Source organism: Equus caballus, chromosome 3 (assembly GCF_041296265.1).
Source record: "Equus caballus isolate H_3958 breed thoroughbred chromosome 3, TB-T2T, whole genome shotgun sequence".
Lineage (NCBI taxonomy): Eukaryota > Metazoa > Chordata > Mammalia > Perissodactyla > Equidae > Equus > Equus caballus.
Window position 1 is genome coordinate 32482714 of NC_091686.1, and position 24420 is coordinate 32507133.

The 24420-nt window shown below is 63.0% G+C and overlaps 1 protein-coding gene and 1 long non-coding RNA gene across 7 annotated transcripts in view; one reads left to right on the forward strand and one right to left on the reverse strand.

Annotated features, from left to right (window-relative positions):
• Positions 1–24420, forward strand: part of GSE1 (Gse1 coiled-coil protein) — a 407880-nt gene that overhangs the window by 208847 nt on the left and 174613 nt on the right. Inside the window, exons 1-2 of one of the 6 annotated variants that reach the window (XM_070262130.1) lie at positions 14230–14336; positions 14837–15019. The exons of 4 other annotated variants lie outside the window; for them this stretch is intronic. In XM_070262130.1, coding sequence (XP_070118231.1) covers positions 14977–15019 — 43 coding nt within the window. In that variant the 5' untranslated portion in view covers positions 14230–14336; positions 14837–14976. Of the gene's footprint in view, positions 1–14229; positions 14337–14545; positions 15020–24420 lie in introns of those variants that run through there. One more of the 6 variants, XM_070262132.1, reaches the window with a different exon arrangement.
• LOC138923398 (uncharacterized) lies at positions 1569–2538 on the reverse strand. Its single transcript, XR_011436947.1, has 2 exons — positions 2358–2538; positions 1569–2211 (listed from the first exon to the last, which is right to left on the reverse strand). It is a non-coding gene; the product is annotated as an uncharacterized lncRNA (long non-coding RNA).

The window sequence follows — 24420 nt, forward strand, 5'->3', positions numbered from 1 at the left end:
GGACAGCGGTAACACTTAGGGACGTGTTAGCTATTATTATTACGGCAAAAAACTACAGTATTGTTGGTGGCAAACCTCGAGACAAATGTACGGGCCCGATGTGGCCCGTGTTCACAGTCCAGCTGGGCAGCGAGGCACCGCACACATGGCCCCGCCCCGCTCCCCGCGGCACAGGAGTGGCCAGGACAGGAGGAGCCCACGTTCGGCAGATGGGAGAACCAGCTCGGGGCAAAGAGTCAGGCTGGGTGACTTGCCTGGGTTCCCGACCTCTCTGAGCCGCAGCTTCCTCCTCTGCCGAGGGGGCGATTGTGTCCACTTGTAGCACCCGCGGTGACCAGAAATAACATGTGCAAAGGCCCAGGGCTCCTACCAGGAAGTGAGGCCTGGAAGGGCTGGCAGGTGTGTGTGGGGGGGTGCTTTTCAGGCCACTAAAGGCACCCACTCAAGTGTGTGGGGGGAAGGACACCTGAGGAGCTGGAAGGGACCTCGTCCTGGGTGGCCAGAGCCGTTGTCCCCTCGGGGAGCCCAGGGAGACAGCAGGAGGCTGCTCGGTCCTCCGGGTCTGCAGCCCCGTCCAGCTGGTTCCCCGAGGTGCGGGTGCCACCGGCCATTGGCTCCTGCAGCTGCCCAGGCTGCTTTGCACAGCGGACGCCGGGACAGCCGGGAACCCCGGGTGGGGGCCGGAGAGCTCGGGTCGTTGTTCTGTTTCCTGGGGCACAGCCCAGAGGGCAAAGGTCATGGCTCACAGTGCCCTGGTCCCCCACGCCCCCCAGGACTTCTGCAGGCTGGCCGGGGTGGACCCTTCAGCCCCTGCACACGCATGCACACGCACACAGGCACATGCACACGCCGCAGCTGGGGCTCTGTGTTGGTGGAAAAGCTGTTTCCTCGGGATGCACACCTGGGCGGCCGGGAGGGGCAGGACCGGGCCTGAGCCCTCGTCCAGCGCCGAGCTGGGGACCCCCGCCCCCAACCCTGCCTGCACCCCTCTTGTGCTTTCTCTCCGGGACCTCGTTTCCGGAGGCCCAGCGGGGCTGCTGATCCCTCGGGCTTTGCCCGCCACGTGCCCACAGAGGCTGCACGGCGGCTGCATCCTCTGCAGCCTCGCCCTTGGCCTTCGCAGGCTTCATCTTCCAGCCCCAATGGCCGCGGCGCCCCCGGGGGGCCCCCTTGTTCCAAGCCGCCTGGCACTGGGCGTGGGGTGCCGCGTGGTCACAGGCCCCCTGCCCCTCTGCTCCTGGGCCGGGCTCCCCACTGCTTTCTCATCCCTCCAGGGAGCACCTACTCCTCAGGGGCTCAGGGGCTGACGGCAGGTGTGGCCGGCGCTGCCACTGACACAGCAGAGGGGGCATGCTCCCTGCCCCCCCCCCCCAGCCGCCAGCGCTGCAGAGGGCGGGGGAGACGGTGAGCGCCGGGAGGGAGGGAGGTGGGGGCCGGGGCCACGCACGGCTCACAGGTGCAGGCCCAGATTCTGTTGCGCCAAGCTCCGCGCGGCGGGCGGCTGGCGGCGGGCGGCTGAGCCTTCCAAAGGTAGCAGCCATCTGCGCTGCGATAAAAAGCCCCGAGGATGATAAATAGACAAGTCGCACTTTTATCGGATTGCAGTTTGGGAGCAGCCACTTTGGGTTTGGCACTGTGTTAACGACAGATTTCTGCTTCCCTTGCAAGGCCTGGCCTCGCGGGGAGAGCGCCAGCCATGGCCCTCTCCTGGCGGGAGGGAGAGCAACCCCTCCCCGCCCACACCCAGGGTGGCTGGCCTGCTCCCACCACGCCGCCCCTCTGGGCGTTCTGCTGGGGGCCCATCACACAGCCCCCTGCGGTCTGGCCGATGGGTTCCCACCCTGGCTCTGACACCTCATGGCTGTGTGTCTCGGACAGGCCACCTAACCTCTCTGTGCCACTGGTGCCCCATCTGTGAAATGGGCAAATAACGGCGTGTACGCAACAGGCCTGGGAGGTTCCGTGAGCAAAGGCTGTGCACGCAGCACTTGGCCTGGCGCCCGGCGTACATACGGTGAGCGCCGTGTAAATATTAGCGGCTGCTATCCGCGCCGCCACCACCATCGGAGTTCCTGTAGGCGTCATTGCTTCCAGAGCGTCTCGCCGGCCCCAGCGTTCTGCGGGCGGGGAGCTGCGTGGGGTCAGATCCGGGACGAGGGGGCCCATTCCTGGGACGAACCCAGCTCTCGCAGGTCCCTATTTGCCCTCCACCTGTCGGGTGGGGCAGGAGCCGTGGAGTGGACAGTCTGGCCACCTCCCGACTCGGCCCTGACCAGCTGTGAGACCAGGGGCAGCGGCTGGAGCGCCCTGTGCCTCGGTTTCCCCAGCTGTCAAGGGGAAATAAGAACAGAACTTACCTCATTGAGAGACTTAAATGAGAGGATCTTCCGTGAGCTCAGGGCCCAGGCGCATAGTAGGCACGAGTAAACGTCGGCTCGGTGCGTAGGTAGTGGGTCCTCGTTTGGGTGCTGAGATGACAAGGCCCCATGATGAGGAATCGGGATGGGAGTGCAAAGAGCAGAGTGGGTGGCTGGGCTGGGCCAGGCGGGGGCCTCCGCAGACGGCCGTCGGCTGGTTCTCAGTGTGTGTAGTGGTGGGACCCACTGTGCGCCCAGCCCCGAGAAGCGTGTGAACAAGGAGAGTGGGGAGGCACAGCATATCGCGGGAGGCGGTGGCCCGTCTGCCCCGAGTAGCTGCCTGTGCGCTCTCGTGCTGGTGAGTCCGTTTCTGAGCCTCGGACTCCTCATCTGTGTCCCCCGGGGGCCGCCAGGGCTGCCGGCCTGGCTCCCTCCCTCCCTGACCTCCTCAGCTCTCTGCTGGCACACGGCCTCCTTGGTCCTCTCCTCCCTGCACCCCGCAGCCCCTCCGGAGCCCTGCCCGCCACCCCCTAGGACCTCAGGTGCTCCGTGTGTGTGCCGTGTGCCCAGACTGGGTTTTTTTTTTTCTTAAGATTGGCCCTGTTTTTTTTTCTTCTTCTCCCCAAAGCCCCCAGTACACAGTTGTATATTCTAGTTGTGAGTGCCTCTGGTTGTGGGATGCTGCCTCAGCATGGCCTGATGAGCGGCACCACATCCGCTCCCAGGATCCGAACCAGCGAAACCCCGGGCCACCGAATCGGGGCATGCAAACTTAACAACTTGGCCATGGGGCCAACCCCCAGGACTGGGCCTGTTTTCAGCCAGGACTTGAGCCAGCTGCCCCGGGTGCTGACCCTGCATGGCCTCTCACCCTGGGCTGCCCGCCCTGCCTCTTTCTGGGCCCAAAGCCCCTGGATCTCTGGGTCCCCAGGGCCAAGCCAGGCTCACCTTGTCTGTCTATCCTGGACATTGGTGGAGCCATGGGCAGGAGTGAGCAGCCCCCTCTACCCCCCAAGGATTCTTCCTTCAGCCCCCGTCGGCTCCGGCCATCCCAGGGGCCGGGTGGCCCTGAGGGGAGAGCACAGGACAAGAGGAGGCACCAGAAGGAGGCCCACGTGAGCATCTGGGGGCCGAAAGTTTGGGCTCACAGGTTCAGGGTTCAAATCGCAGCCTCACCACTTGACCTTGGCAGTGACCTCTCCAGACCTCAGCTCTCTCGCCTGGAACAGGCGGCTGGAAGGGACCAGCCATGCGGTGGCTGCGAGGACTCAGGACGTGGGATGTGCGCGCAGGTGCTCAGGGCTCACCTGCTGGCGCCATCGCCGGGCCGGGCGCTGGCTCTGTGCCTGCTTCCTGAGGACCCGGTGAGCTCGGTCCATCTGCCCACTTCCCAGATGAGGTGAGCGAGGTTTTGCAGGGCTCAGAGCTTTTCTGGCATCACGTAGCAACCCCGTCTGGCAACCCCGTCTCCCCTCCGACCACAGAGCTCAGAAACGCGCGGAAGAAGAAATGAGACGGGATTTTAGGTGTGAGGTCGGACCCTGGGGTGCCTTCCTAGGCACAGCGTTGAGGCCGTCTGTGCCCAGCCAGTACTCAGCCATATGAGCAAAATTTCAGAGAAGTTAAGTAATTTGCCTGGCATCACACAGCTCTCACTGCCAGGCCAACATGCTCTCTCCTGCTGGGACAGATTTGAGGGGCAGCTTCCATACCTTGGGGCCTGCGCTCTCTCCATGTGGGGGACATGAGTGCAAGTCCTAATGGCAACGGGAGAAGCACAGCTGGCAAGGAAGGGCAGGGCAGCCTGGTGGCAGGCGAGGCTGACTCCGAAGCCTGACTCTCCTCCTCCTCTAGGCTGGCTCTGGGCTCCTCCGTCAGCGGTCCCTGGGCCATCACCTGCAGATGAGGGAGCACAGACTTCAAGGGCCAGACAAGCACAATGCCTGTGCATTCGAACCACCCGGCTGCTTTGGAAACACATCTGGGCCCAACCTCAGGGATCCTGCAGCAGGCTTCCGGATCTTTCCACGGGCTCTCCAGATGATTCTCCTGTGCAGCTGGGGTGGAGAACCCCTGGTCCTCAGGAGCCTGTGCTCTTTAAACGCGTGTCAGATATCAAACGGCGCCGTTTTAACAGCCGGAGAGGCCAAGTGCGAGGGGGGAGGGGAGAGAGCATTTATGGAGCACCTGCTGTGTGCCCAGAGACACTCCAGGTACCTGCATGGGCGCTCATCAGCCCAGCAAAGTGGCCATGAGACCCAGAGAGATGGGGTGGGACCCCAAGGGGAAGACGTGCCCCTCGCTTTCCAGCACTTTCTGAACATAGGGTCGCCCACACCTGCCCCCTTATCTGGTGCCTCTTCCTCCCTCCGTCCCTGAGTAAGTGCAAACTGGCGGGGTGGGGGTGCTTCGGGAACCCCAAGGGCAGCCTGCCCCGTGCTGCCCACCCCCCTGCCCTGTCCCCCACCCCTGCCCTGGGCAGGAAACCACCAACGAGCCTGTGAGCGAGGCGGGCGCAGCTGCTGCTAACAGGTGAGCTCCCCGCCGCCTCTCGGAGGAACCCGTAATGAAGTGCAGCTGTGAACTCCGGTTTTGGGTCAGAAACGCAATTTCTCATCTCTCCTCACAGCCATCGAATCGAAAATCCGGGAGCTGCCTGCCTCTCCGGGTGCCTCCGCCCCTCGGCCCTCGCCTGCCCGCGGGAGGCTGGGGCGGCCGCCTCCGTGTCGGCGCTCTCAGAGGCAGGTGGCCGGCTCCGGAGGCAGCGGGCTGGGAGCCGGGCCCGGGGCGCCCCGCAGGGCCGCGAGGTGGAGCGGGAGCAGCTGGCCGCGAGGTGCCGGGAGACGGGAGGCTGTTTTTCCTCTCGTTTTAATTGGTCCTTGTGACTCCGATGGCGGCCTGAGTCACCTAGCGCCAGCAGCATGCTGGCGAGGGGCTCCCGCCTGCCCCACATCTGAGGCATCCCGGAAGGGGCCAGGCAGCTGTTCCCGGCCCCACCGTTCTGCATGGCGCTGGGCCTGGAAGGGCCTGGAAAAACAAAGCCAGGGGTGACTGGGAAGCCTCAGGGACCTGGCGGGGACAGCAACCAAGGCCAGGCGGCGCAGGCGTGGGCGAGAGCGCGGGCTGTCTTCCAGATCAGGGCCCATCACGCCACCTTTGGCTGCAGGGCCACCTGAGAGCCAGTTTCCGTGAGGCCCACATGACAGGAGGAATGCGCGCCAAGTAAGACTCATTGGAAATGTGAGCCCAGCAATGGCTCCTCTCCTGTCTGCAGGAGCAAGGCTTATGAAGCCCAATGGCCTGGTTTCCTGCCCATCTAAGATTCACTCAGTGAACACTGAGCACCTTTGAGGAGGCGGCAGGAGTGATGTGGTTGTGGGTGGAAGCTCTGGGGCCAGCGTGCCTGGTTTTGCCTCCCTGCTGGGTGACCTTGGACTAATGGCTTGCCTTCTCTGATCCTGCCTTCTGTAAGATGTAGGGGTTGGATTTGAAGAGCCACTTGGAGAATCTGATGATGACAACAATAAGGACGACAATAATAATACCATGAAAATACAAAACGGTGTGCCACCGCTGGCAGACAAGTTATTAATAGCCCACTGTCTCCCTACCTGCCACCCTGCCCACCAGGGCTCCCAGCCTGGCCTACGGAGGGAGGGTGGGGCCTCCGCCCAGTGGCCTTCTCCCTCCGGCCCATTGTAGAGAGTCTGAACTGCACAGCTATCCCCGGCTGCCCTCTCAGAGGTTCACTGTGCGGCCAGCTCTACTGTTGGATCCTGATGTTTTTTTAAAAATCAGGTTTATCAAGATGTAAGTTGGGGCCAGCCCCGTGGCCGAGTGGTTAAGTTTGCGTGCTCTGTTTCAGTGGCCTGAGGTTTGCCACTTTGGATCTTGGGCATGGACATGGCACTGCTCATCAAGCTTTACTGTGGCAGCATCCCACATAGAAGAACTAGAATGACCACAACTAGGACATACAACTATGTCCTGGGGCTTTGGGGAGAAAAAAAAAGAGGAAGATTGGCAACAGATGTTAGCTCAGGGCCAATCTTCCTCACCAAAAAAAAGAAAGAAAGAAAGATAGATATAACTTGCATGCAATCACATTCACCCTTTTTCAGGGTCCTGTTTGGTGAGTTCTCACAAATGTAGACAGTGGTGAGACCACCACCACAATCAAGATATAAAACTTTTCCCTCAACCCAGAAAATTCCACCATGTCCCTTTGCAGTCCTGGTGCTGGAGCCACAGATCTGTTTTCTGTCCCCATAGCTCTGCCTTTGCTAGAATGTCACACGGGTGGAAGCACTCGGTGCGAAGCTTCGTGGCGGCCTCCCTCTCTTCACACGCTGTGGTTGAGCTCCATCCAGTTGGTCCCCGAGCTGTGGTTGCTGAGTGGTGCCCCGTCGGTGGGAGTGTCCATTCACCCGCCGATGGCCATGGGTGTGTTCACTCCCTGTCTTCCAATTCTTCACTGACTGTCTCCGTCCGCTCAGGCGACTGTAACAAAACACCCAGGACTGGGGGGAGCCAACAGACGTTTCTCTCTCAGTTCTGGGGGCTGACGTCCCAGATCCGGGTGCCGGCAGGTTCTCCTTGGTGGGGCCGCCTTCTCGCCGTGTCCTCGCGTGACTTATCCGTGCCTTGCAGGAAGTGCATTCTCCTGTCTTCTCCTGTGAGGGCACTGATCCCATCGCAGGCGCCCCACCCTCACTGACCTCAGCTAACCCTTGTGGCCTCCCGAAGGCCCTGCCCCCAAACCCTATTGCCATGGGGGACACAGACATTCAGTCCACAACAGAAACTCACAGCTCCCCCGCCACGTCCGTCCGTGGCATTATTCTCCCCCCTGACCGATGGCGACCTGCAAGCCTGGGGTCGCACAGCCGGCCTCCTCCCCCCAGGGCTCCCTGGCTCCCTCCTCCCCTTTCTGGTTCCAGAGAGACCGGCCCCTGTGCCCTAAGCAGGAAGCAGCGTCCGCGCCCCACGAACCCGTCTCCCAGCATCGGCCCGACCTCGGCTGAAGATGCATCTTTGTCCCTGCCGGGGACCTGTGGCCAGAGCGAATAACTGGATTTTAATAAAATGGACGGGAGTGCGGAAGCAGTTCCCGCCCCGGCCTGCACCGCACCCCTGCAATTAAACTGATTATGTCTTGAGAGTCGAGCTGGCTGACGCTGCGTCCCTCATTTGTGGTGCTGGGCGGCCCTGCCAGCTCGGCTGTTTATTTATTTACCCAACTTTCACAGGCTGGGCACTGCCAGGGGCCGGGTGATTCACGTCGGGTGGTGATGGGCCGGGCCCCGGGTGCTCCCACCCCGGCCACCCACCTCTCCCTCCATCGAGCTCCCGGGCCCCTGTGGGTCAGGGACCAGCCAAAGGCTGAGACCGCTGAGGTCAGGCCGCCCCAGCCCCGGGCTCCCAGGCGGTTGATTTGGGATGGTGGCCAGGCCACTGGGGATTTTTCAAAGCTCCCCCAGGGGTGACTGACCTGAAGCAAACAGATTCTTCTGGAAGCCCAGACTGCGTGCTGCCTTTTCCCTGGACTCTCCCAGGCTCCCGTGGGTGCAGGCTGTTCCCACAGGAAGGCCTGTCGCTGTCCCCTCCTCATGGGCTCCGGGAGTCCTGGGGAAGGATGTGGAAACAGGGACCCCCAGTGTAGACATAGCCAGAGAGAAGCATCTGGTTGCGGGATCCGGGGTCGGTTCTGGGCGGTGTGCTCACCTTTCCTCTCCCCGTTTATTTTTTTAAATAAACATTTATGGAGCTCCTTCTTTCTGCCAGGTGTTCTGTGGGCGCCGGGCGGGTGGAGACCCCTGCTGGGGGCTGGGGGCTGCCCGGTGCCTCCACCCCTGCCCTGCGGGCACTGAGGGCCCCTTGCCTGCTCTGTGAGTTGTGACTTGGCCATAGTTACCCCCCTTGCCTGTGTGTTTCGGGCTTCATGCCCCCCACGATGCCCCAACCCCGCTGGCTCGCCACTGCGCAGACCAGCAGGGGCCCAGACCCCAACTCAGGACCCGGGACGAGGCCCAGGCCTCCTGGGCCCCCTCTGTTGAGTGGGGGCGGTGGGCTCCCAACGGTTCCCCACTGATGAAGGGTCTCGATTTGGGCATTAGCACAGCTGAGGGGGCTGTGGAGGGAAGCTGTTTTGGGGAACCCTACAGGGGAACCACGAAGGGGCCGGGGAACCCTGGGCAGCTCGCCCGGCCCCCCGTGCCCCTCCTCAGAGGCTGTGCAGACCACTCCGGGCATGAACACGCGTGCACAGAGGCTTGGCCCTGAGCGCCAGTCCCAGCCAGGTGCTTGATAATGGTGATTAATTGGGAAAGGAGGCTGCAGGTGGGCCGGGAGCCAGCACGGGGCCCGAGGGCTGTGGGCTGCTTGGGGCGGGCAGCCCCTTGAATTAGGGTGAAGTCGGGGGGGGGTGCAGGTGCCGTCAGGGGGCGACCCTGGGGCTGAGGGTGACCCGTACCTGCCTGGCGCCCCTCTCTGAAGCCCTCTTGCCCCCAGATCCTCTCCATAGCTGTCCCAGGTCCCCCATCCCGACCTGGAAGCCCTCTTGGTCCACCTGTGCCTGCCCCCATCCCAGGCTGAAAGGCCTTCCCGCCCAGGGCCGGGCGTACACACGCAGCCCCGCTGTGGGTCAGGGCGCGCTCTATGCACCTTACAGACACATCTGAACTCGCGTCATCCTCGCCGTAACCCTGCGAGGAGGGGCTCGAAGTGTCCCATTTTCCAGAGGAGGAAACTGAGGCTCAAGAGGCCAAGGACGTGCCCGGGGATGCACGGTTGTTGGGTCACAGCTGGGACGTGAACCTGGGGTCTGGCTTTCCCTCTGGCCTTGCCCGGGCTGGTCCAGAGGAGGCTGGCGTCTCGCTGAGCTGACGCAGCGTGGCTGGGAGGATGACAGCACTGGGGAGTGTCGGGCGTGTGGTGCAGAGGGGTCTGCCCTCGGCATCCTCTGTGTCCGGTTTTGGGGGCTGATGGGGCCGGGCATCAGGACCGGGTGGGGTGGGTGGAGGCGGGGAGGGAGGGCTCAGCGGTGAGCTTGCTCTGGGCCAGTGCCTCCTGGTTTATGCTCTAGAGTTTCCTGACTTCTCTCTCCAGCACGCACGGCCCACCGTGTCACACCGCATGAAGTCAAGGCCGGGGTGGTGGGGTCCAGGACCCCCTACAAATCCCCAAGGACCCTGAGACAGGGCAGAGATGGTTGTGTTCTGCCCTGTGTGTGGGTGGGGGGCGGGACTCGAGGTGGCTAAGTGGTGTTTCAAGAAGATTAATGCAGCATTGGCAGGTAGGGAGGGCGCAGCATCAGAGGGGCGGGCCGGCATCCAGAGGCTTGCTGCGCAGGCGGCTGCTGTGGGACCCAGGCCCTGGGGGGGAGACCTGGCCCCCAGCACCCCTCCCCAGGAGGGTCCACGGGGCCAGCTGTCTTTGCAAAGGCGCCGTTCCCACTGAGTCCCAGCGACCCCCTCCCGGCGAGGGGCCACCCAGGGAAGCTGACCAGGGCCTCCTCTGCAGAAACTTCGCCAGTTGGGCCTGAAGACGTCCTCTGATCAATGAGCCTCTGATGTCAGTGCCCTCGGCTTGCCACCAGCCCAGGATGGCTGAGTCGGAGAGCTGGCGCGCTCCTCGGCCCCTGCTCTGCTCTGACCCCAAAAGAAAGGGCAGCAGGGTTTGCCCCCAGGCTGCTAGGATTAGACAGCCAACTGCCAGACGGGGCAGGGAGAGGAGAAGAGGGGAGGCCCTGTCAGGCTTATCTGGAAAAGGTCAGGACCCCAGAGCAGGCAAGACAAGGGATGGGAAGGGATGGGGGGGTGCATCTCCACCAGGAGCCAGGAAGCAGGGCGGGTGGGCCTGGAGCCCTCCCCCGAGGCCTGGACCGCAGCTGCCAGCCTGGCCTCCAATCCCAGGAATCTGGCGGCCGCCACAGGAGGCCGCCTCTGACCTGGGACAAAGATACAAGTCATCTTGGGTTTCTCTCCCATCCCTTAGAGGGTCACACAGCCGACCTTGCCGTCTCCCTCACGGCCATAAAATGTGCCATTGTCCCAGGACCCGGTAGTCCTAAGCCCTTGACATGTGGGGAGCGGGGTGAAGGCAAGGGGTGGGCTCCTTCCCAGGGACCCCCAGGTCACCTGCATGCCCCGAGGCTGGGGATGACTCCACCTCAGCCCCCAGGCATCCAGCTTCAGCGTGTCTTCGCACGGCGACGGACAGGGGCTGATGGTGCTGCCTGGAGCCCGCTGAGCCCAGAGAATGTGAGCCCGGGCTTGGCGCTGCTCCCTGGTCCCCAAGAATGACAGTAGCCGCCGAAGTTCATGAAGAACTCGCTGTGCCCCGGGCCCCGTGCCGCCTCATTCTGTCCCGTGACAGAGGGCCGTGCTGTCGGCCCCACTTTCCAGACGAGGAGACTGAGGCCAAGCCTTCTGCTCCTGTCCTGAAGCAAGCTGGTGTTCAGGCTTCCGCTCTCATTGTCCTTTGTCCTCAGGCCCTGGGGGCTCTGATTTCACTGCTGGGCGACCCCATCGCTGTCTGCTGCTCCGTGGTTCCTAATGATGCCTGGACAGTACTCATTCCCCCTGGATGGAGGGAGGCAGGCAGAACACAGCCAGGTGACAGCCCTGCCACCGCAAACACTGCCCCCCATGCCCCTTTCTGTTCTGTCTGCACCTGCACGCTGGAACAGGTGGGAATCCATCATTTACCACTTCCTGTGACTTTAAGATTCAGTATCCTCCCTGGGAAGTTGTATTCCCGGTCCCTGCTCTCAGAGTGGAAGGGACGACTCTCCCAGGAAAGGGCATTGGGACGAGGAGGGCAGGATTTGGGAAGCAGCAGGAGCTCCCTGGCAGGGGCCACCCCCAGCGCATAGAGGTCCTTTGTGCAAATTAGAAGGTGCCTCTTCCTCCAGGCAGATAAAACCCAGGCCTAGCTGAGTGCCGATGAGCAGAGCCAGGGCTAGCTTTCAGCTCCCATTTGCCATTTCAGCCAGGTGCTTTTGTGCAGTGAACAACTCCGACAACAGTACTTGGCGGCCCTGCTCCCTGGGCTCCTGTTAGCTCCCATCACCACCACCCCCGGTTGGCTGCTAGGGGCTCAGAGCACAAACCTAACACCACCCAGCTGTCCTTTCACTCCAGGGAAACCAGGGTGCTCTTCTCCTCTGCCCTGCTTGGTATCTTTTGCCCACGTGCTTAGTGGGGTTTGGCTGGGATCTATTAACTCACAACAAAGGGTGGTTTAGAGGTGGAGGACTCTAGAGGTCATTTACCCAGTGTGCCCATTAAACAGATGAGGTCTCGAAAGTCAGGGTGGCCCTGGGCAAGTCATTGTTCAGACTGTTTCTTTCTCCTTGTCTTGAGCCCTGGCTGTGTCGGGCGGAACAAGTGTTCACGCCTCCTTCACACACGAGGGTGCCGGAGCCCAGGGCACGCTGCCCAGGCTCACACAGTGAGTTAATGGCCCAGTGGATTTGCGTCTACACTGCTGTCTCCTCCCACCAGGCAGCAGACCCCGCAGCTCCCCGGGACCCCGTTCTCTCTCTCTGTGGGATGAAGAGGAGGGGCCCCAGGGCTCACCTTTACCCGGTGCCTGGCCTCATGGCCGGCTTCCCCCCACCTGCTCCACACAGGATAAGCTGGGGCGCCCTTCCTGCCATCGGCAAGGCGAAGTTCTGCCTGGGGTGGGGGTTCTGCCTAACCCTGGGGTGGGGGCGAAGGCTGTGCCCTGCCTCTGGCCCAGCCCACGTCCCGGGTCAGATAAGATGTTCCCCTATGGCGCTCTGGTCTGAAGTCCCGAGCGTGTTCAAGGTCACAGGAGCTGGCCTGGGGAGCCTGTGCGTCCCTAATCCTGACATCAGCTGGCCTCAGCTCTGGCTGCACACTGGCACCGCCTGCATCCTAGAAATGCCGATGCTGGGGCCCCATCCCCAGAGATGCTGGTGGGGCTGGTGGCCAGTGGGGCCCCAGCCTGGTGGCCAGCTGCAATGAGAACCACCCTCACATCCATGGGAGGGACACAGGACCCTGTGGATGTGGAGCCCGGTTGTGTGCTAGTCTGCTGGACAATGAGGAGAAACTCCTCCATCAAATGCAGCGTGATGCCAAGTCCAGCGCGTAGCTTCAGAAAGCAAACTGAGGCACAGAGGGTGGGGCCTGACGTGACAGGAGGCGCATGAGCCCACAGGGAGCCCTCCTGATGTCATCTTCCAAGGCATGATGGGAGGCGGGAAAGGTCGTGGTCCTGTGAGTCTGAACTTTAAGAAAGATATTGACAAACTGAGGAACATTCCAGAACCTGGGACTGCGATGGGGAATGAGCTGAGGAGACCGGGGTGGGGTGGGGCCGGGGGGAGATTCTGCTGAAGCAGAGCAGACTCAGGGGACCGATGAAGTAGTCTGATGACAGATGGGGAGGAGCTTGGCCCAGGGGGTGGCGGTTACCAGATTTCAGCTCTCAGGAGCAGTCCCGGCCCCAGGCCAGCGTCCAGAGTGGAGGGAGGCCCCGCGGTTCTCTGGGAGCACGCCTGGGACAATGCTGAGTCAGGTTTCCTCGGAATAGTGTTTCCAAGGGCTCTTGCCCGTGCTGAGGTCCCTGCACCGGGGCCCTACTGACATTCCGGGCTGGATGATGGCTCTCGGGGGGCCGCCCTGGGCATTGCAGGGTGTTGAGCAGCATCCTGGCCTCCACTACTCGATGCTGGCAGCACCCCCACCCCATTGTGACAACCAAGAATATCTACAGACCTTGCCACGTATGCCCTGGGGGGAGAACCCCCGCCCCACTGAGAACCCCTCACTTGAACAATAGCTCTCTGCCGTGCGGCACCTGGTGCTTTGGAAAACCCACACACCTGGGGCCACGCCTGGAGGTGTGACTTCACTGGTCTGAGTCCTGCCCTGGACAACCTTGGGGGGAAGCGGCCCCCGGGGGGGTTCTAATGTGAGACCTGGGGGTGGCTCCAGCAACTGCGCCCCGATTTAATTAGAAGCACCTGGGATTCTCAGGCTCCGGCAAGCGTGAGAAATGCCGCCTGTGTCTGGAAGACCCTTGCAGCCGAGGCTGCAGTCTTCAGGGCTGGAAGGACCTGGCTGCCGGCCTCGCTGGGACCTCCTGTCCTCCCGCTGGGTGTCCTCCACGCCCACGCCCCCTCCCAGCTCTCCTCTCAGCTCCCGGGTCTGGGCCTCCGCTCACCTCCCCCACCTTCTCCTCCCCTGACTTTATCCCCGCCCCCGCCCCTCCACCAGCTCGGGGAGCCCGCGGCGCGCCCGCCCCCTCCTCCCCTCCCGCCCGTGGCTCTCAGCGCGGCGTGATTTAGTAGGCGTTGGAGGAGAAAGGCAGCTTGAAGAGTCGCTAAGAGCCTCGATGCTCGCCAGCACTTATCTGGAAAGGAGAGGCCAGCGGCCCCTGGGAGGGAGCTGGGGTGTAAGGAGGAACACACCTCGCCGCCCGGCAGGGGCCTGGCCCGCCGCCATCAGCACCACGCTCTGCAGGGCCGCTGGCACCACAGGCTACAGGCCCCCTCCGCCCCCGCGCGCACTGTGGGGCTGCTGCTCCCGCTGAGGGCGGAGGGGGAGGCAGGGGTGCCCCAGCAGTCGCCTCCTGCGGGGGGCTCAGCTCCTGCAGCCCTAAGTCAGAGAGCTGAGAGACCCCTGGGTTAGGAGAGATGTCAGGTGGGCTGGGAGGGAAGCGTCCTGTGGCGGCTGGCTGGCTAGAGGGCAGCAGGGGAGGGCCCCCCACCCCGAGCCTTTTGGTCGTTTGCCTGCCCTCCTCTCCTGGTGCCCGGCCCCCCGCCTTCTCCTCCTTCCTGATGAAAAATACAAAAGGAAAATGCGCCAGTGCCCAGGTCTGGGGAGCCCCAGCCCGCGGGATGGAGAAATGAAAAGCGGCCCCAATTAGAGGCTTTGGTTCTGCAAACTTGATGCTCGGCACTTGAACTGTCACGGCGGAGCCTTAATTAGCAGCGGCGGGGGAGAGGTCAGGAACAACTCAGCAGTCTTGACAAGCGCGTTATCAAGTGCAGGGGAGCGGGGGCTGCCCGGGGAGCGGGCGGGGCGCCGGGGAGGGGGGCAGCGCGGGAGGAGGACGATGGGGGCGCCGCGGCGCGCGGGAGGTGGCGGGGAGGCGGCGCGCGGCCCCAGCCGAGCGGGAAGGGAATAAAATGGTTGCTGCGAGGCGGCCGCGCAGCCACGGCTGGTGGTGCGTGAAGCCTCCGGAGAGGGCAGGGGGGCGCCGGGCGCCCCTGGGGGCGGCGTGAGAGGTTGCTCGGGTCTCCCAGGCGCCACGGCACCTCCCCCGGGGCCCTGCAGCAGCCAGGGCGCACAGCGGGCAACGCGGGTGGACGCCCCCGGCTGCTTCTGACCCCCAGGAGTACCGGGGCTCCAATCCCCGCCCTAATTCTCCAGCCCCCTTTGGGGACATCCTCGGCTGTCCCGTGACCCCCTCGGCCCCCCCCCCCCCGCTTGGCACTTCCCCAGGTTCCCAGCCCCTGGCGCGCGGCAGGCAGGAGGAGCGCACGGCGCGCTTGGACGCCCCCCGCGGCCACGCCGCCGGCTATGCCCAGAAGCCCCTCCTAGAGTCCCCCGGGTCCCCGCAGCCCAGGCGGGGGCGGCACAGCATGCTCGGCATGAAGACCTGGTCGTCCCTGCTCCAGAACCTCAGTAAGTGCCGGGCTCACCTCCCGCGGAGAGGGAGGGGGGAGGGCCCAGGATGGAACTTTCTTTCGGGGGCACCACCCGCCTGCCTGGCCCGCTGACCCCAGATTACCTCTGGGTCACGGACGTGCTCCCCAGGCAGGCCTCCCGCTGCTGCCTCATCGTGTCAACACAGAAAAGAAGCCAATCGATTTTTTTCAAGTAGAAAAGCGCCAGCTGCCCGCCTGTCTGGCCGCGCCTGGGCATGTCCAGGGGCTTGGAGGGGAGGCGTGGAGACTCACCTTCAGATCTTGTCCAGGCGAGGTGGCCGGCCTGCACGGCCTTGCCACTCTGGGGGCCTGCGTTATCATAGCTAGTTAGCAAGCTGGGCTAGGAGTGTCCTCCTTGGCTGGGCCCTTTGTGCCAGCAGGAAACTGGGGGGACCGAGAGCCTGGAGCAAAAACAGGAGGGGGTTTCCCCGTCTTTACCTGCACACAGGTGGGGACCAGGGCTGGGATGTGTGGCTTCCCCTGGGTTTCACCTCAGCGTGCCCCCTTCCCAAGCTGGGCTGGCATCTCCCTGGGCCCGTCCCAGCGCCGCTTGGGAGAACTTTCTCAGGGTGTCGAGGCCGTGACCTCGCCTTGCGTCGCCTTGCCGGTGCACTGGTTGGGCAGGAAGAGGGTGAGCAGTGTCACGGCGCCCGCTGTGGGTGAGTTGGCGCTCAGGCCCTGTTGGAGAGGGTCTAGCGGGACTGAGGCCCAGGGGCACCCCTGCAGGTTAAGAGTGTGAAGGGGGCATCGGGCAAGGCGGGGCCCGCCCCCCCCCCCCAGGTCCTTGGCTGGAAGGGCAGGTGGAGGGGGTGATGGAGAGAAGGCAGCAGCTTCCGTCAGGGTGGTTCTGGTAAGAGGCTGGGTGGGACGAGAGGCCATTAGCGCAGTGCGCCACCCCAGCCCCAGGCCGGGAAAGGCCGGACACCCTGATGTCCAGGCACCTCCCCTGCGGGCCTTTCCTTCCAGGTGGGCTGGTTCCTGGAGAGGGGAGCGGTGGGTGGAGCCCTCCTGGCCCCAGCCACCCCCTGGTCCCTGCTGCTGGGGCTCCCGGCCCCTCCCCTGCCTCGCCTCCCTCCCCGCCCTGCGCCTCTCTGTGTGCGCCTCTCTGCCTGTTTGAACTGCAGCTTTGAAAGCTTTTTGCCTTTTGAGAACTCAGGGGGGGCCGAGTCGCTGTGGAGAGGTCGTGAACAGTTGACGATTATAGTCTAGTGCGTGGAAAGAGCTTAAAGCAAACCCCATCCGTCAGACGTCGGCTTTGGCGGTTTCCAGCGCTCTCCTGGGGGGCCGGGTGGGGGCTGCAGCCTCGAGGAGGGGCCTGTTCTCCTTTCGGCTCAATGAACCTACAAACCTTCCTCCTGTCCCCATGTCTGATTACCGCTCTGTGCCGCTGGCTCCCTCTGACTGCCCGTCCTCCTGGGCTGGCTGAGTGGGGGTGGTGGGGGAACCTGCCCCCAGGAACCTTGGCAGCCCCAGAAGGCCCCTCCCCAGCTGTGTGCCCTTGGCCAGGCCACATGGCACCTCAGAGCCTCACTTTCCCCAGGGTGTACGGGGTGGGCGGGGGGACGTCCACAAGGGTGTGCGCCACCTTCAGCCCCGTGGACCGTGTCCTTGGCCCACAGTGTGCGGTGGTGACCTCCTGGCATCGCCCCGCGCCCTCCTCGGAGCTGATCTCGCTGGAGCTGGCAGGACCTCGCTTTGTTCCCGAAAGCCCAGCGAGAGAAGCAGGAGGAGAAGGCTGGCCCCAGGGGCCTGTGTGAGAAGGAGCTAGCTCAGCTGCTTGCGTCTCCGTCTCGGAGGAGTCCTTTGCAGACTTAAGCAACGGCTCTGTCCTTTGCTGCGGTCACCCCTCAGGCCTCAGGGTGGCTTCGGGAGGAAGGTGCTGGCTTTGTGCCCTCTTGTTTTTGCAGGTGAGAAAGTTGAGGCTCAGAGAGGTTCAGCTCACTGCTCAGGGTCACACAGCTAGAGAGGTGGTGAGGGAGCCCTGGCAGGCCCCCTGCAGAGCCACTTCCTCCAGTTCCAGAGGGACCTGCTCGCCCCACCTCGTCTCAGTCTTGGACGGCCCCTCTCTGCCAGCAGGATGCAGCCATCAGGGAGAAGTCCGGGCTCTCCTGTGGCCTGCCCCCTACCTACCATCCAGAGTCTCTCCCGCCGCCGCCCAGGTTCTCCAGCCAGCTGAGTCCTATGTCCTGTTTCTGCCATGGCCTGGCCATTCCTGTCTCCGCTTAGGACCTCGGCCACTGGGGAGCCCCACAGCATAACAGTGATGAGTAGTAGACCCTTGAGGTCCTATCCTCCTTATTGCTGTGTGACGTGAGGAAGATGACCTAACCTCTCTGTGCTGCAGTCTCCAATCGTGGTTCTGCCCTCTTAGAAATAATGGCATCAGTCCAGTTAGTGATAGCAACTGCCTGCTGTCAGATTCGTAAATGTGAATGACTGTTACTTTTTCTCCCACCTGGAAAGCCCTTGCAGCTTCTCTTTGTCGTCTCTCCGTTCCTCAAGGCCTAGCTGGAAGGCCACTTCCTCTGAGAAGCCCTCCAGGTTCTGCCCAGCCATAAGCCGTCTCTCCCGCCGTCTCCTGTCCTTGTGGCCTGTATTTTTTTTTTAGGTGGAATCTGTACCTTTGTACCTGTTTTTTCTGTCTTGTTAAACAGAAATTCTGTGACAGAAGATCCTTTCCGTTCTCGTCTCAGAATCTCCCAAGGTGATGGGGATGCAGTAGGTGCCCAATAAATGCCTGTTGGATGAACCGAGGGCATCCGTGTTTCTGGCCAGACCAGCGTTCAGTCCCACTTGCTCCCCGTTCAGTGGGCGCTTGGCTCTGATGAGTGTTGGACTGACAGTGCAGTCAGCGTGGATCCTGGGGATTGTTCACATGGTTCCAGGTCCCCTGGGTGGACGAGCTCACTGGTGGTGGTGAGGGCTCCCCCTGGGGCTGAGAGGGTAGGGTCGCACCTGGACAGCTGGGTGTCTGGGGGGACCACACGGTCAGTTGCTGGAAGGACGTGGGGTGGATAACCCCGAGAGCCGGGTTGGGGTGACCTAGCTGCCAGGCACGCTGCAAGGGACGGGGCGCTGGGTGGCAGGGTGCCATCATCATGGGTTGGAGTCAAAGGCTGGGGCAGTGGGTTATTCCCAAAGCAGGGTCCCGGGGAACCCCCAGAGGGCTGCCTGGGGCTGTCAGAGCCCAGGGCCCCGGGCCGTCGTGCTGGTGCTGGTGGACCCAGGCCGGGCTCCCCCCAATGACGGACCCCGGCAGCCGAGCTCAGCGGTCCTCCCTCAGGTCAGCAGGCGTGGGAGGCGGGGATGGGTGGCCACAGCGTTGCCAGCGACGCAGGCTCCCCATGAGTGACGACGGAGGGAGCGTCCTTTGCGCTTTTGTCTCTCAGTAAGTAAACCAGACAAGCAGTTTGCAGGTTTGCACGTGAGTTTTGCTCTCTCTAGGGGGAAAAGTCTCTCAGACCCGCAGGCCGGCAGGAAGAGGCAAATTGAGAGGTGGGACTGAGCGGGTGGTGTAATCGCCAGGTCCTGGGCCAGGTGCGGTCCTCAGCGGCCGGCTGGGAAGGCCGGGCCTTTGCTAGTCCGCGTGTGGCGCCTCCCTCTCGCTGCTGCCTGCTCTGCCGGTGAGGCCTGCCGACCTGGGGCCCGATGGCCTGGGTTTGCATCCCAGATCTGTCTCTTATTGGCTGTGGCGAGAGGCTTAAACTCTCTGTGCCTCAGTTTCTCCTTCTGTAGACGGAGGAATAGTAACGGCACCTGTGCTGCTGCAGGTGACTACTGCTTCGTGAGAAACCGCCCCAGCACGGTGGCTGAGAACAGTGACAAACCTTTAGCTCACGCACGAAGCTGGGGCGCAGCTGGTTCTCGCTCGGGGTCTCCTGCTGCTGCAGGCAGATGGGGGCTGCTGGGCCTCTCCCCTCCCCCACCCTTCCTGACCCAGCCACAGTGTCCGCCCAAGTTTAAGGGGAGGGGACTGAGACGTCACTCCGCATGGAAAGAGGGTCAAAGAATTTGCAGACGCGTCTCAAAGCCCTGGGTCCGTCCTGGGGGTGTTGGGCTAAGCGGGTAACACGTGTGAACAGAGCTTAGAACACGGAGCGTGGGAGTGAAGTCCCGCTCTCCTCGGAGCTGGGCCCCCCAGAAGTTCTTAGCATCTGAAGTGACTTGGGAAGTGGGCAGAGGAGGGCAGGTGGCCTGGAGTGTGGGAGGTCTGGGGTCGTCGGCCCGCCTGCCCTCGTGTTAGGATTCCCTCTCTGCCCACCCCCTTGTTTTCCGTGACTGTGGACCTTTCGAGACTGCTCCCCACCTTCCTGCCCGCGTCCCTGGTGCCATCGCCCACCTGGAAACTCTACAGAGGTCCCCACGGGAGGTGGCCTCTCCCCTGCCGGGTCTCTGGTGTGTCCGTGTCCGGGGATCCTTGGACCACAAGGATGGGGGATGGGGGCTGCCCTGGAGGAACAGGGGAGTCCAGTAGCAGGTGTGTGACCTTGGGCAAGACCCTTCCCTTCTTGGGAGTCTGCCTCCCTGACTCCAGGAGGAAGGGCTGGACCAGCTTCCCAGGGCTCAGCGACTCCCTCAAACCTGGAGGACGAGCAACTGAGCCGTGTAAAGGCAGGTGGCCCTTCTGAGCCCGTGGAGGACTCGCCTCGGGCAGCTCGGGGCAGGGAGGGCTCGCTCGTCCTCTCTGCTCCCGTCTCCCCGCCGTGCTGTTATCCAGAACAGCAGTTGGCACAAGTGACTGTCTTTTCCCTGGAAGAAAGAGGCGTTAATGCCAGTGTCAGCCTGCCGATGACTTTGTCCCTGGTCTTTACGGGGATGGTTAGTGTCCCCAACTTCGTGTCCACCCGAACCACAGCTAGTGGCCTTGTCTGGAAATAGGCAGTTAGTTAAGGATCCTGAGCTGAGACCCGCCGGGATGAGGTGGGCCCTAAACGCAGTGACTGGCGTCCTGATAAGAAGAGAAAACAGACACGGGGGAGGCCGTGTGAGGACGGAGGCTGAGATTGAGGGGAGGATGGCCACAGCCAAGGGACGCCTGGGGCCCCCAGGAGCCGGAAGAGGCAGGAAGGACCCTCCCCGGGAGCCTCTGGAGGGAGCGTGGCCCTGTGACCCCTGGATTTCAGACTCCTGGTGCCCAGACTGTGAGAGGGTAAATTCTGTTGTTTATAGCCCCCCATCTTGTGGTCACTTGTTCTTGCAGCCCCAGGACACGAATACCCCATCACCGCCACCTTTATATTATTTAAAAACACGTGGTGATTAACAACGCTGCCTAATCTCCTTCACGGCCTCCCAGGACCCGCCGTGTTGAGGGGTGTCCCAGAGAACGCAGACCTGGCCTCCGGGACCTGCCTCCCACCGCCCCGGCCTCTGGTCTTCAGTTCAGGCAGGAGAGGGGAGCTGGTCTGATGGGAAGGGGGACCAGACTGCACTGAGTACAGGGGCTGGAGACCCAGCCCTGCCCCGGTGGCGGCCCTGGCATCCTCTGTCTCTGCAGAAGGTGAGGGACGCCCGAGGCCAGGGTGGGGTGGAGAGAGGAGCCAGGACCCTCTGCCTGTCGGAGCCCCTGGCCGGGCAGCGGGGTACTCAGGACCCTGTCCTCACCGTCATCTCTGATGCAGCCGGGGCCCCCGGGCTTGTCACTCTTGCTCATCTCCGGCCTGAGATGCTGCCACCTCGTCTGCCCCAGGTCCCCCTGGGCCTCACTCTGGGGTGAGGCTCACAGGTGCTGGAGCTGGGGTCTGCTCTGCCGGAGCCCCCTCCACATTGTTCACTTGTTGATCACCTCCCACCCTCTTCTTGAAGGTCAGCAGCCTGAGCCGGCTGGTCTGCTTGCCGCCCTATGCCCAGCACACAGAACATGCTGGACCGAGTACGTGCCTGAGTCCTTGACTAACATGAAAGGACCTGTGGGGGCAGCAGTGTCTGCCCCTCACCTGGCCTGCCCCCTCACCTGGCCTGCCCCCTCACCTGGCCTGCCCCCCTGCACGTTCGTCTGTCTCTTTGGAGCACAGAGCCCTTCAACCATGTAATTGGAGCTCATCCCAGCAGTCATCGGACAAACCGCATCCAGCGGCTGGGCAGAGGTGGAAACGGAGGCCTGGGGCAGGCTGGTGTTTGCCCGGGCCCCCACAGGCGGGCGGGGGCAGAGCTGGGACCCGAGTCTCTTTCCTGGGTGAAGTTGTCAGTCGGGGTCCGAGCGTGGCCCAGACCTGCAATCCCTGGCCCCTGGTCTGTGATGCTCCGCGTGCTGTCCTGGCCCCGCTGGCCTCTGGGTGTTTCTTTGGTGCCTCTTGTTGGGATCCTAAACCTGTCACAGGGGTGGCCCGACAGCCGAGGTCCCTGGGGCAGAAGGGCATGGGGAGCCGTGGGTCCAGGAGGCCCGTGTGGGCCCAAGAGGAGGAGGCTGAGCTGGCGGGGGCGCAGCCCTGTCCCCTCAGGTGTCAGAGTGGAGAAGCCCCACGACCCAGTCAGTGTCCCTTTAATTAGAGACAATTGAAACAGCCATGGTGGCAGCTTGGCAGCTGTTTTAGGAGGAAGCAGAGCTGAAACAAAATCTAAAAAATAAAAAGATAAACTAAAACCCGGTGAGTTTTAATAGAGATGATCTCCTGACACGGCATGCAGCCGTCTGGCAGACACCCGAGCCCACGGGAGCTGATTCGGGGGAGTGGGGCCGCAGGCTCCTGCTGGTGGCCCAGAGCCGGCGTGTCCTCCTGGCTGCCCTAGGCCCGGCCCCCATTTCACAGACCCCATGGGGCGCTGCCCCCAGCTGCCCTGAACACAGGGCCCGGCTCACGGCCTTTCTGCTGGGAGCGAGGCCCCGGTTCAGGGGCTGCCGACGGCGTGGTTCTGCTGGTGCCAGAGGCCGCCAAGCATCAGCGGTGGCGTTTGAGGGTGTGGTGGCTTCAGATGCAGGCGCCACGGTGTGAAATGAGGACGAGGACATTCGCTGCTTCATGCCACATGCCGGGGTCTCCGGCTGTTCCTTCAGCTGCGTGCATTAGGCTTCCACGTGCGGCTGGACCCTGGTGTGGGCCTTGATGGCTCGGCAGTAAAGTTTGTTCCCTGTGTCACTTGGGGGGCGCAGAACGCTTCCAATGAGTGGCTGCATCTTAAGGCGCATCAAACACCATTGACATTTAGGGCGAGTGCTTCTTGGTGGGGGCCGTCCTGTGCATCGTGGGGCATTGAGCAGCATCCCGGGCCGCCACCTTCTAGATGCCAGAAACATCCCCCCGGTTGTGACGACCAAGAATGTCTCCAGACACTGCCCAGTGTTCCCTGGGGGCAAAATGGCCCCGTAGAGACCCACTGGCTTAATGTCAGTGGATGAGTGTCCTGTGCCTGCCATAACATCACCACGAACTGGGGTCTTAAAACGACAGAAATTTATCCGCTCGTAGCTCTGGAGGCCAGGAGTCCTAAATCACCGCGCAGGCAGCAGGGCCGTGCTCCTTCTGAAGGCTTGACAGGAGAGGGAAATTTCTGAGAATTCACGTGGTCAAGAAACATTTCAGCTCCTCCCTGGAGCAGGAGCCTCACCAGGCCTGGGTGGTGACCCGATGGCCCAGGACGGGTCCCAAAGCCATCGGCCATCGTGTGACTCACGTGAGATGAGTTTAATGAGCTTCTGACCTGGGAACCAAGGCGAAAGGGGCCCCCCTACCCCTCCTGGGCTCCCTGGTGACTCGGTCTTCCCTGTGCCCTACGGGGAGGGTTCCAGCCACCAGCTGGGGCAGTGGGCGTCTCCACCCGCTACGTGGGTGCAGGTGAGGGGGCAGGAGTTCTGGGTCTGGAGCTTGTGTTCTGGGCGGTAAAGGAGGAAAGGGGGCCGCTGTTGAGCGAGGGAGTTGTTTGAAGGGGGAGGTGCTCTGGGAGCCGGGCTGAGTCTCGGGTGGGGACGGGGCTGCAGGGTTGAGCTGGAGCCGTTAGTGTCCTGGAGCTGCTGTCACGAAGCTCCACAAACGGGGGCTTCAGCACAATGTTCATTCTCTCCTGGTCGTGGAGGCCGGAATCCGGGGTCCAGGAGGGCTGTGCTCCCCGGGGGCTCGGGGGTGGGGGCCCTTCCTCTCCACTTCCAGCTCCTGGCAGCTGCCGGCCTACCTCGCCTCATGGCCTCAGCTCTCTGCTCCGTCTTCACAGGCCTTCTCCTCTGTGTCTTCTCTTTTTCTCGTGAGGATGCTCATCCTTGAATTTAGGGCCCGCCCAGATGGTCCACGGGCGTCTTATTTCAAGATCCTTAATTTCATCTGCAAAGACCCTTTTTGCAAAGAAGGTCACATCTGCAGGTCCCACGGGTTAGGACATGGACCTGTCTCCTGGGGGGACCACCATTCGGCTGTCATGGGGGGTCAGTGAAGACCTCTGCGGGAAGTGGCTATGCTGGAGCCGGTTGAGCTGATGTCTGGGGGCGAGCTGCAGGCAGAGCGCAGTGGGGCAGAGCGCTGAGTGGGGACGTGCCGGAAGTGTTCCGGATCAGTGAGGAAACCAGTGGGTGGGGACAGCGGGGTGGGAGGAAAGGAGTGGGGTATGTCTGCGAAGTATGTGGCCTTTATGGGGGTGAGGTGGGAGCCCCAGGAGGTTTTGGGCAGAGGGGGGACACAAGCCTACCTCCCTTCTCATGGGGTCATCTGGTGCCACATGGAGGAGGGAGCCCGGGGACCAGGGCAGAAGCAGGGGGACCCGCGAGTTGGCTACTGCACTGGTCCAGGCGGGAGGTGCTGGGCCTGGGCCAAGCGAGGAGCAGAGAAGGGAACGGAAGGCTGTCGATTTGGGCCTTCATCCGGGGAAGAGCAGGCCTCGGTGCAGCTGCCTGCTCCCTGATGGATTTCTGATTGTCTTGTCTTCTTCCCAAACCGCCCGCCCCGCCTCCGCCCTCCTCCGCCTCCCCTTCCCCACCCCGCCACGTTGGCAGCTGTTGTTCCTGGGAGCAGGGAGAACAGCTGGAGGTGCAGGGAGGGAGGGGACGGGGGACTCCAGGCGGCAGGGTCGCCTGAGGGGCTGTGCCAGCCCGGGCAGGGAGTCACATTTCATTTCTCTCTCTGCAGCATTTCCCACAATTAAACCCGAGTACCTTGTGCTGATGGCTTAACCCGGCCTCAGGGAGAGCGCGTCCCTGGCCTGTGACCCCTCATCACCATCTCTCCCCCCTCCCTCCTGCCCCCCACGGGGCCTTCCTGCTCTGCTTGCCCCTCCTTTCCCCTCTCTTCTCCGTTCCTCTCCCTCTCTTCCTCCCCCTCCTCCTCCCCCTACCCCGACCCCCTCCCTCTGCCCCCCCCAAGCTGCCCTCTGCCTGGAAGCTGAGCCTCCAGCCCCCGCCAGGCCTGGGGGAGCGGGATGCCGCGAAGTCTTTGCGCCAGTTTCCAAAATGAACGT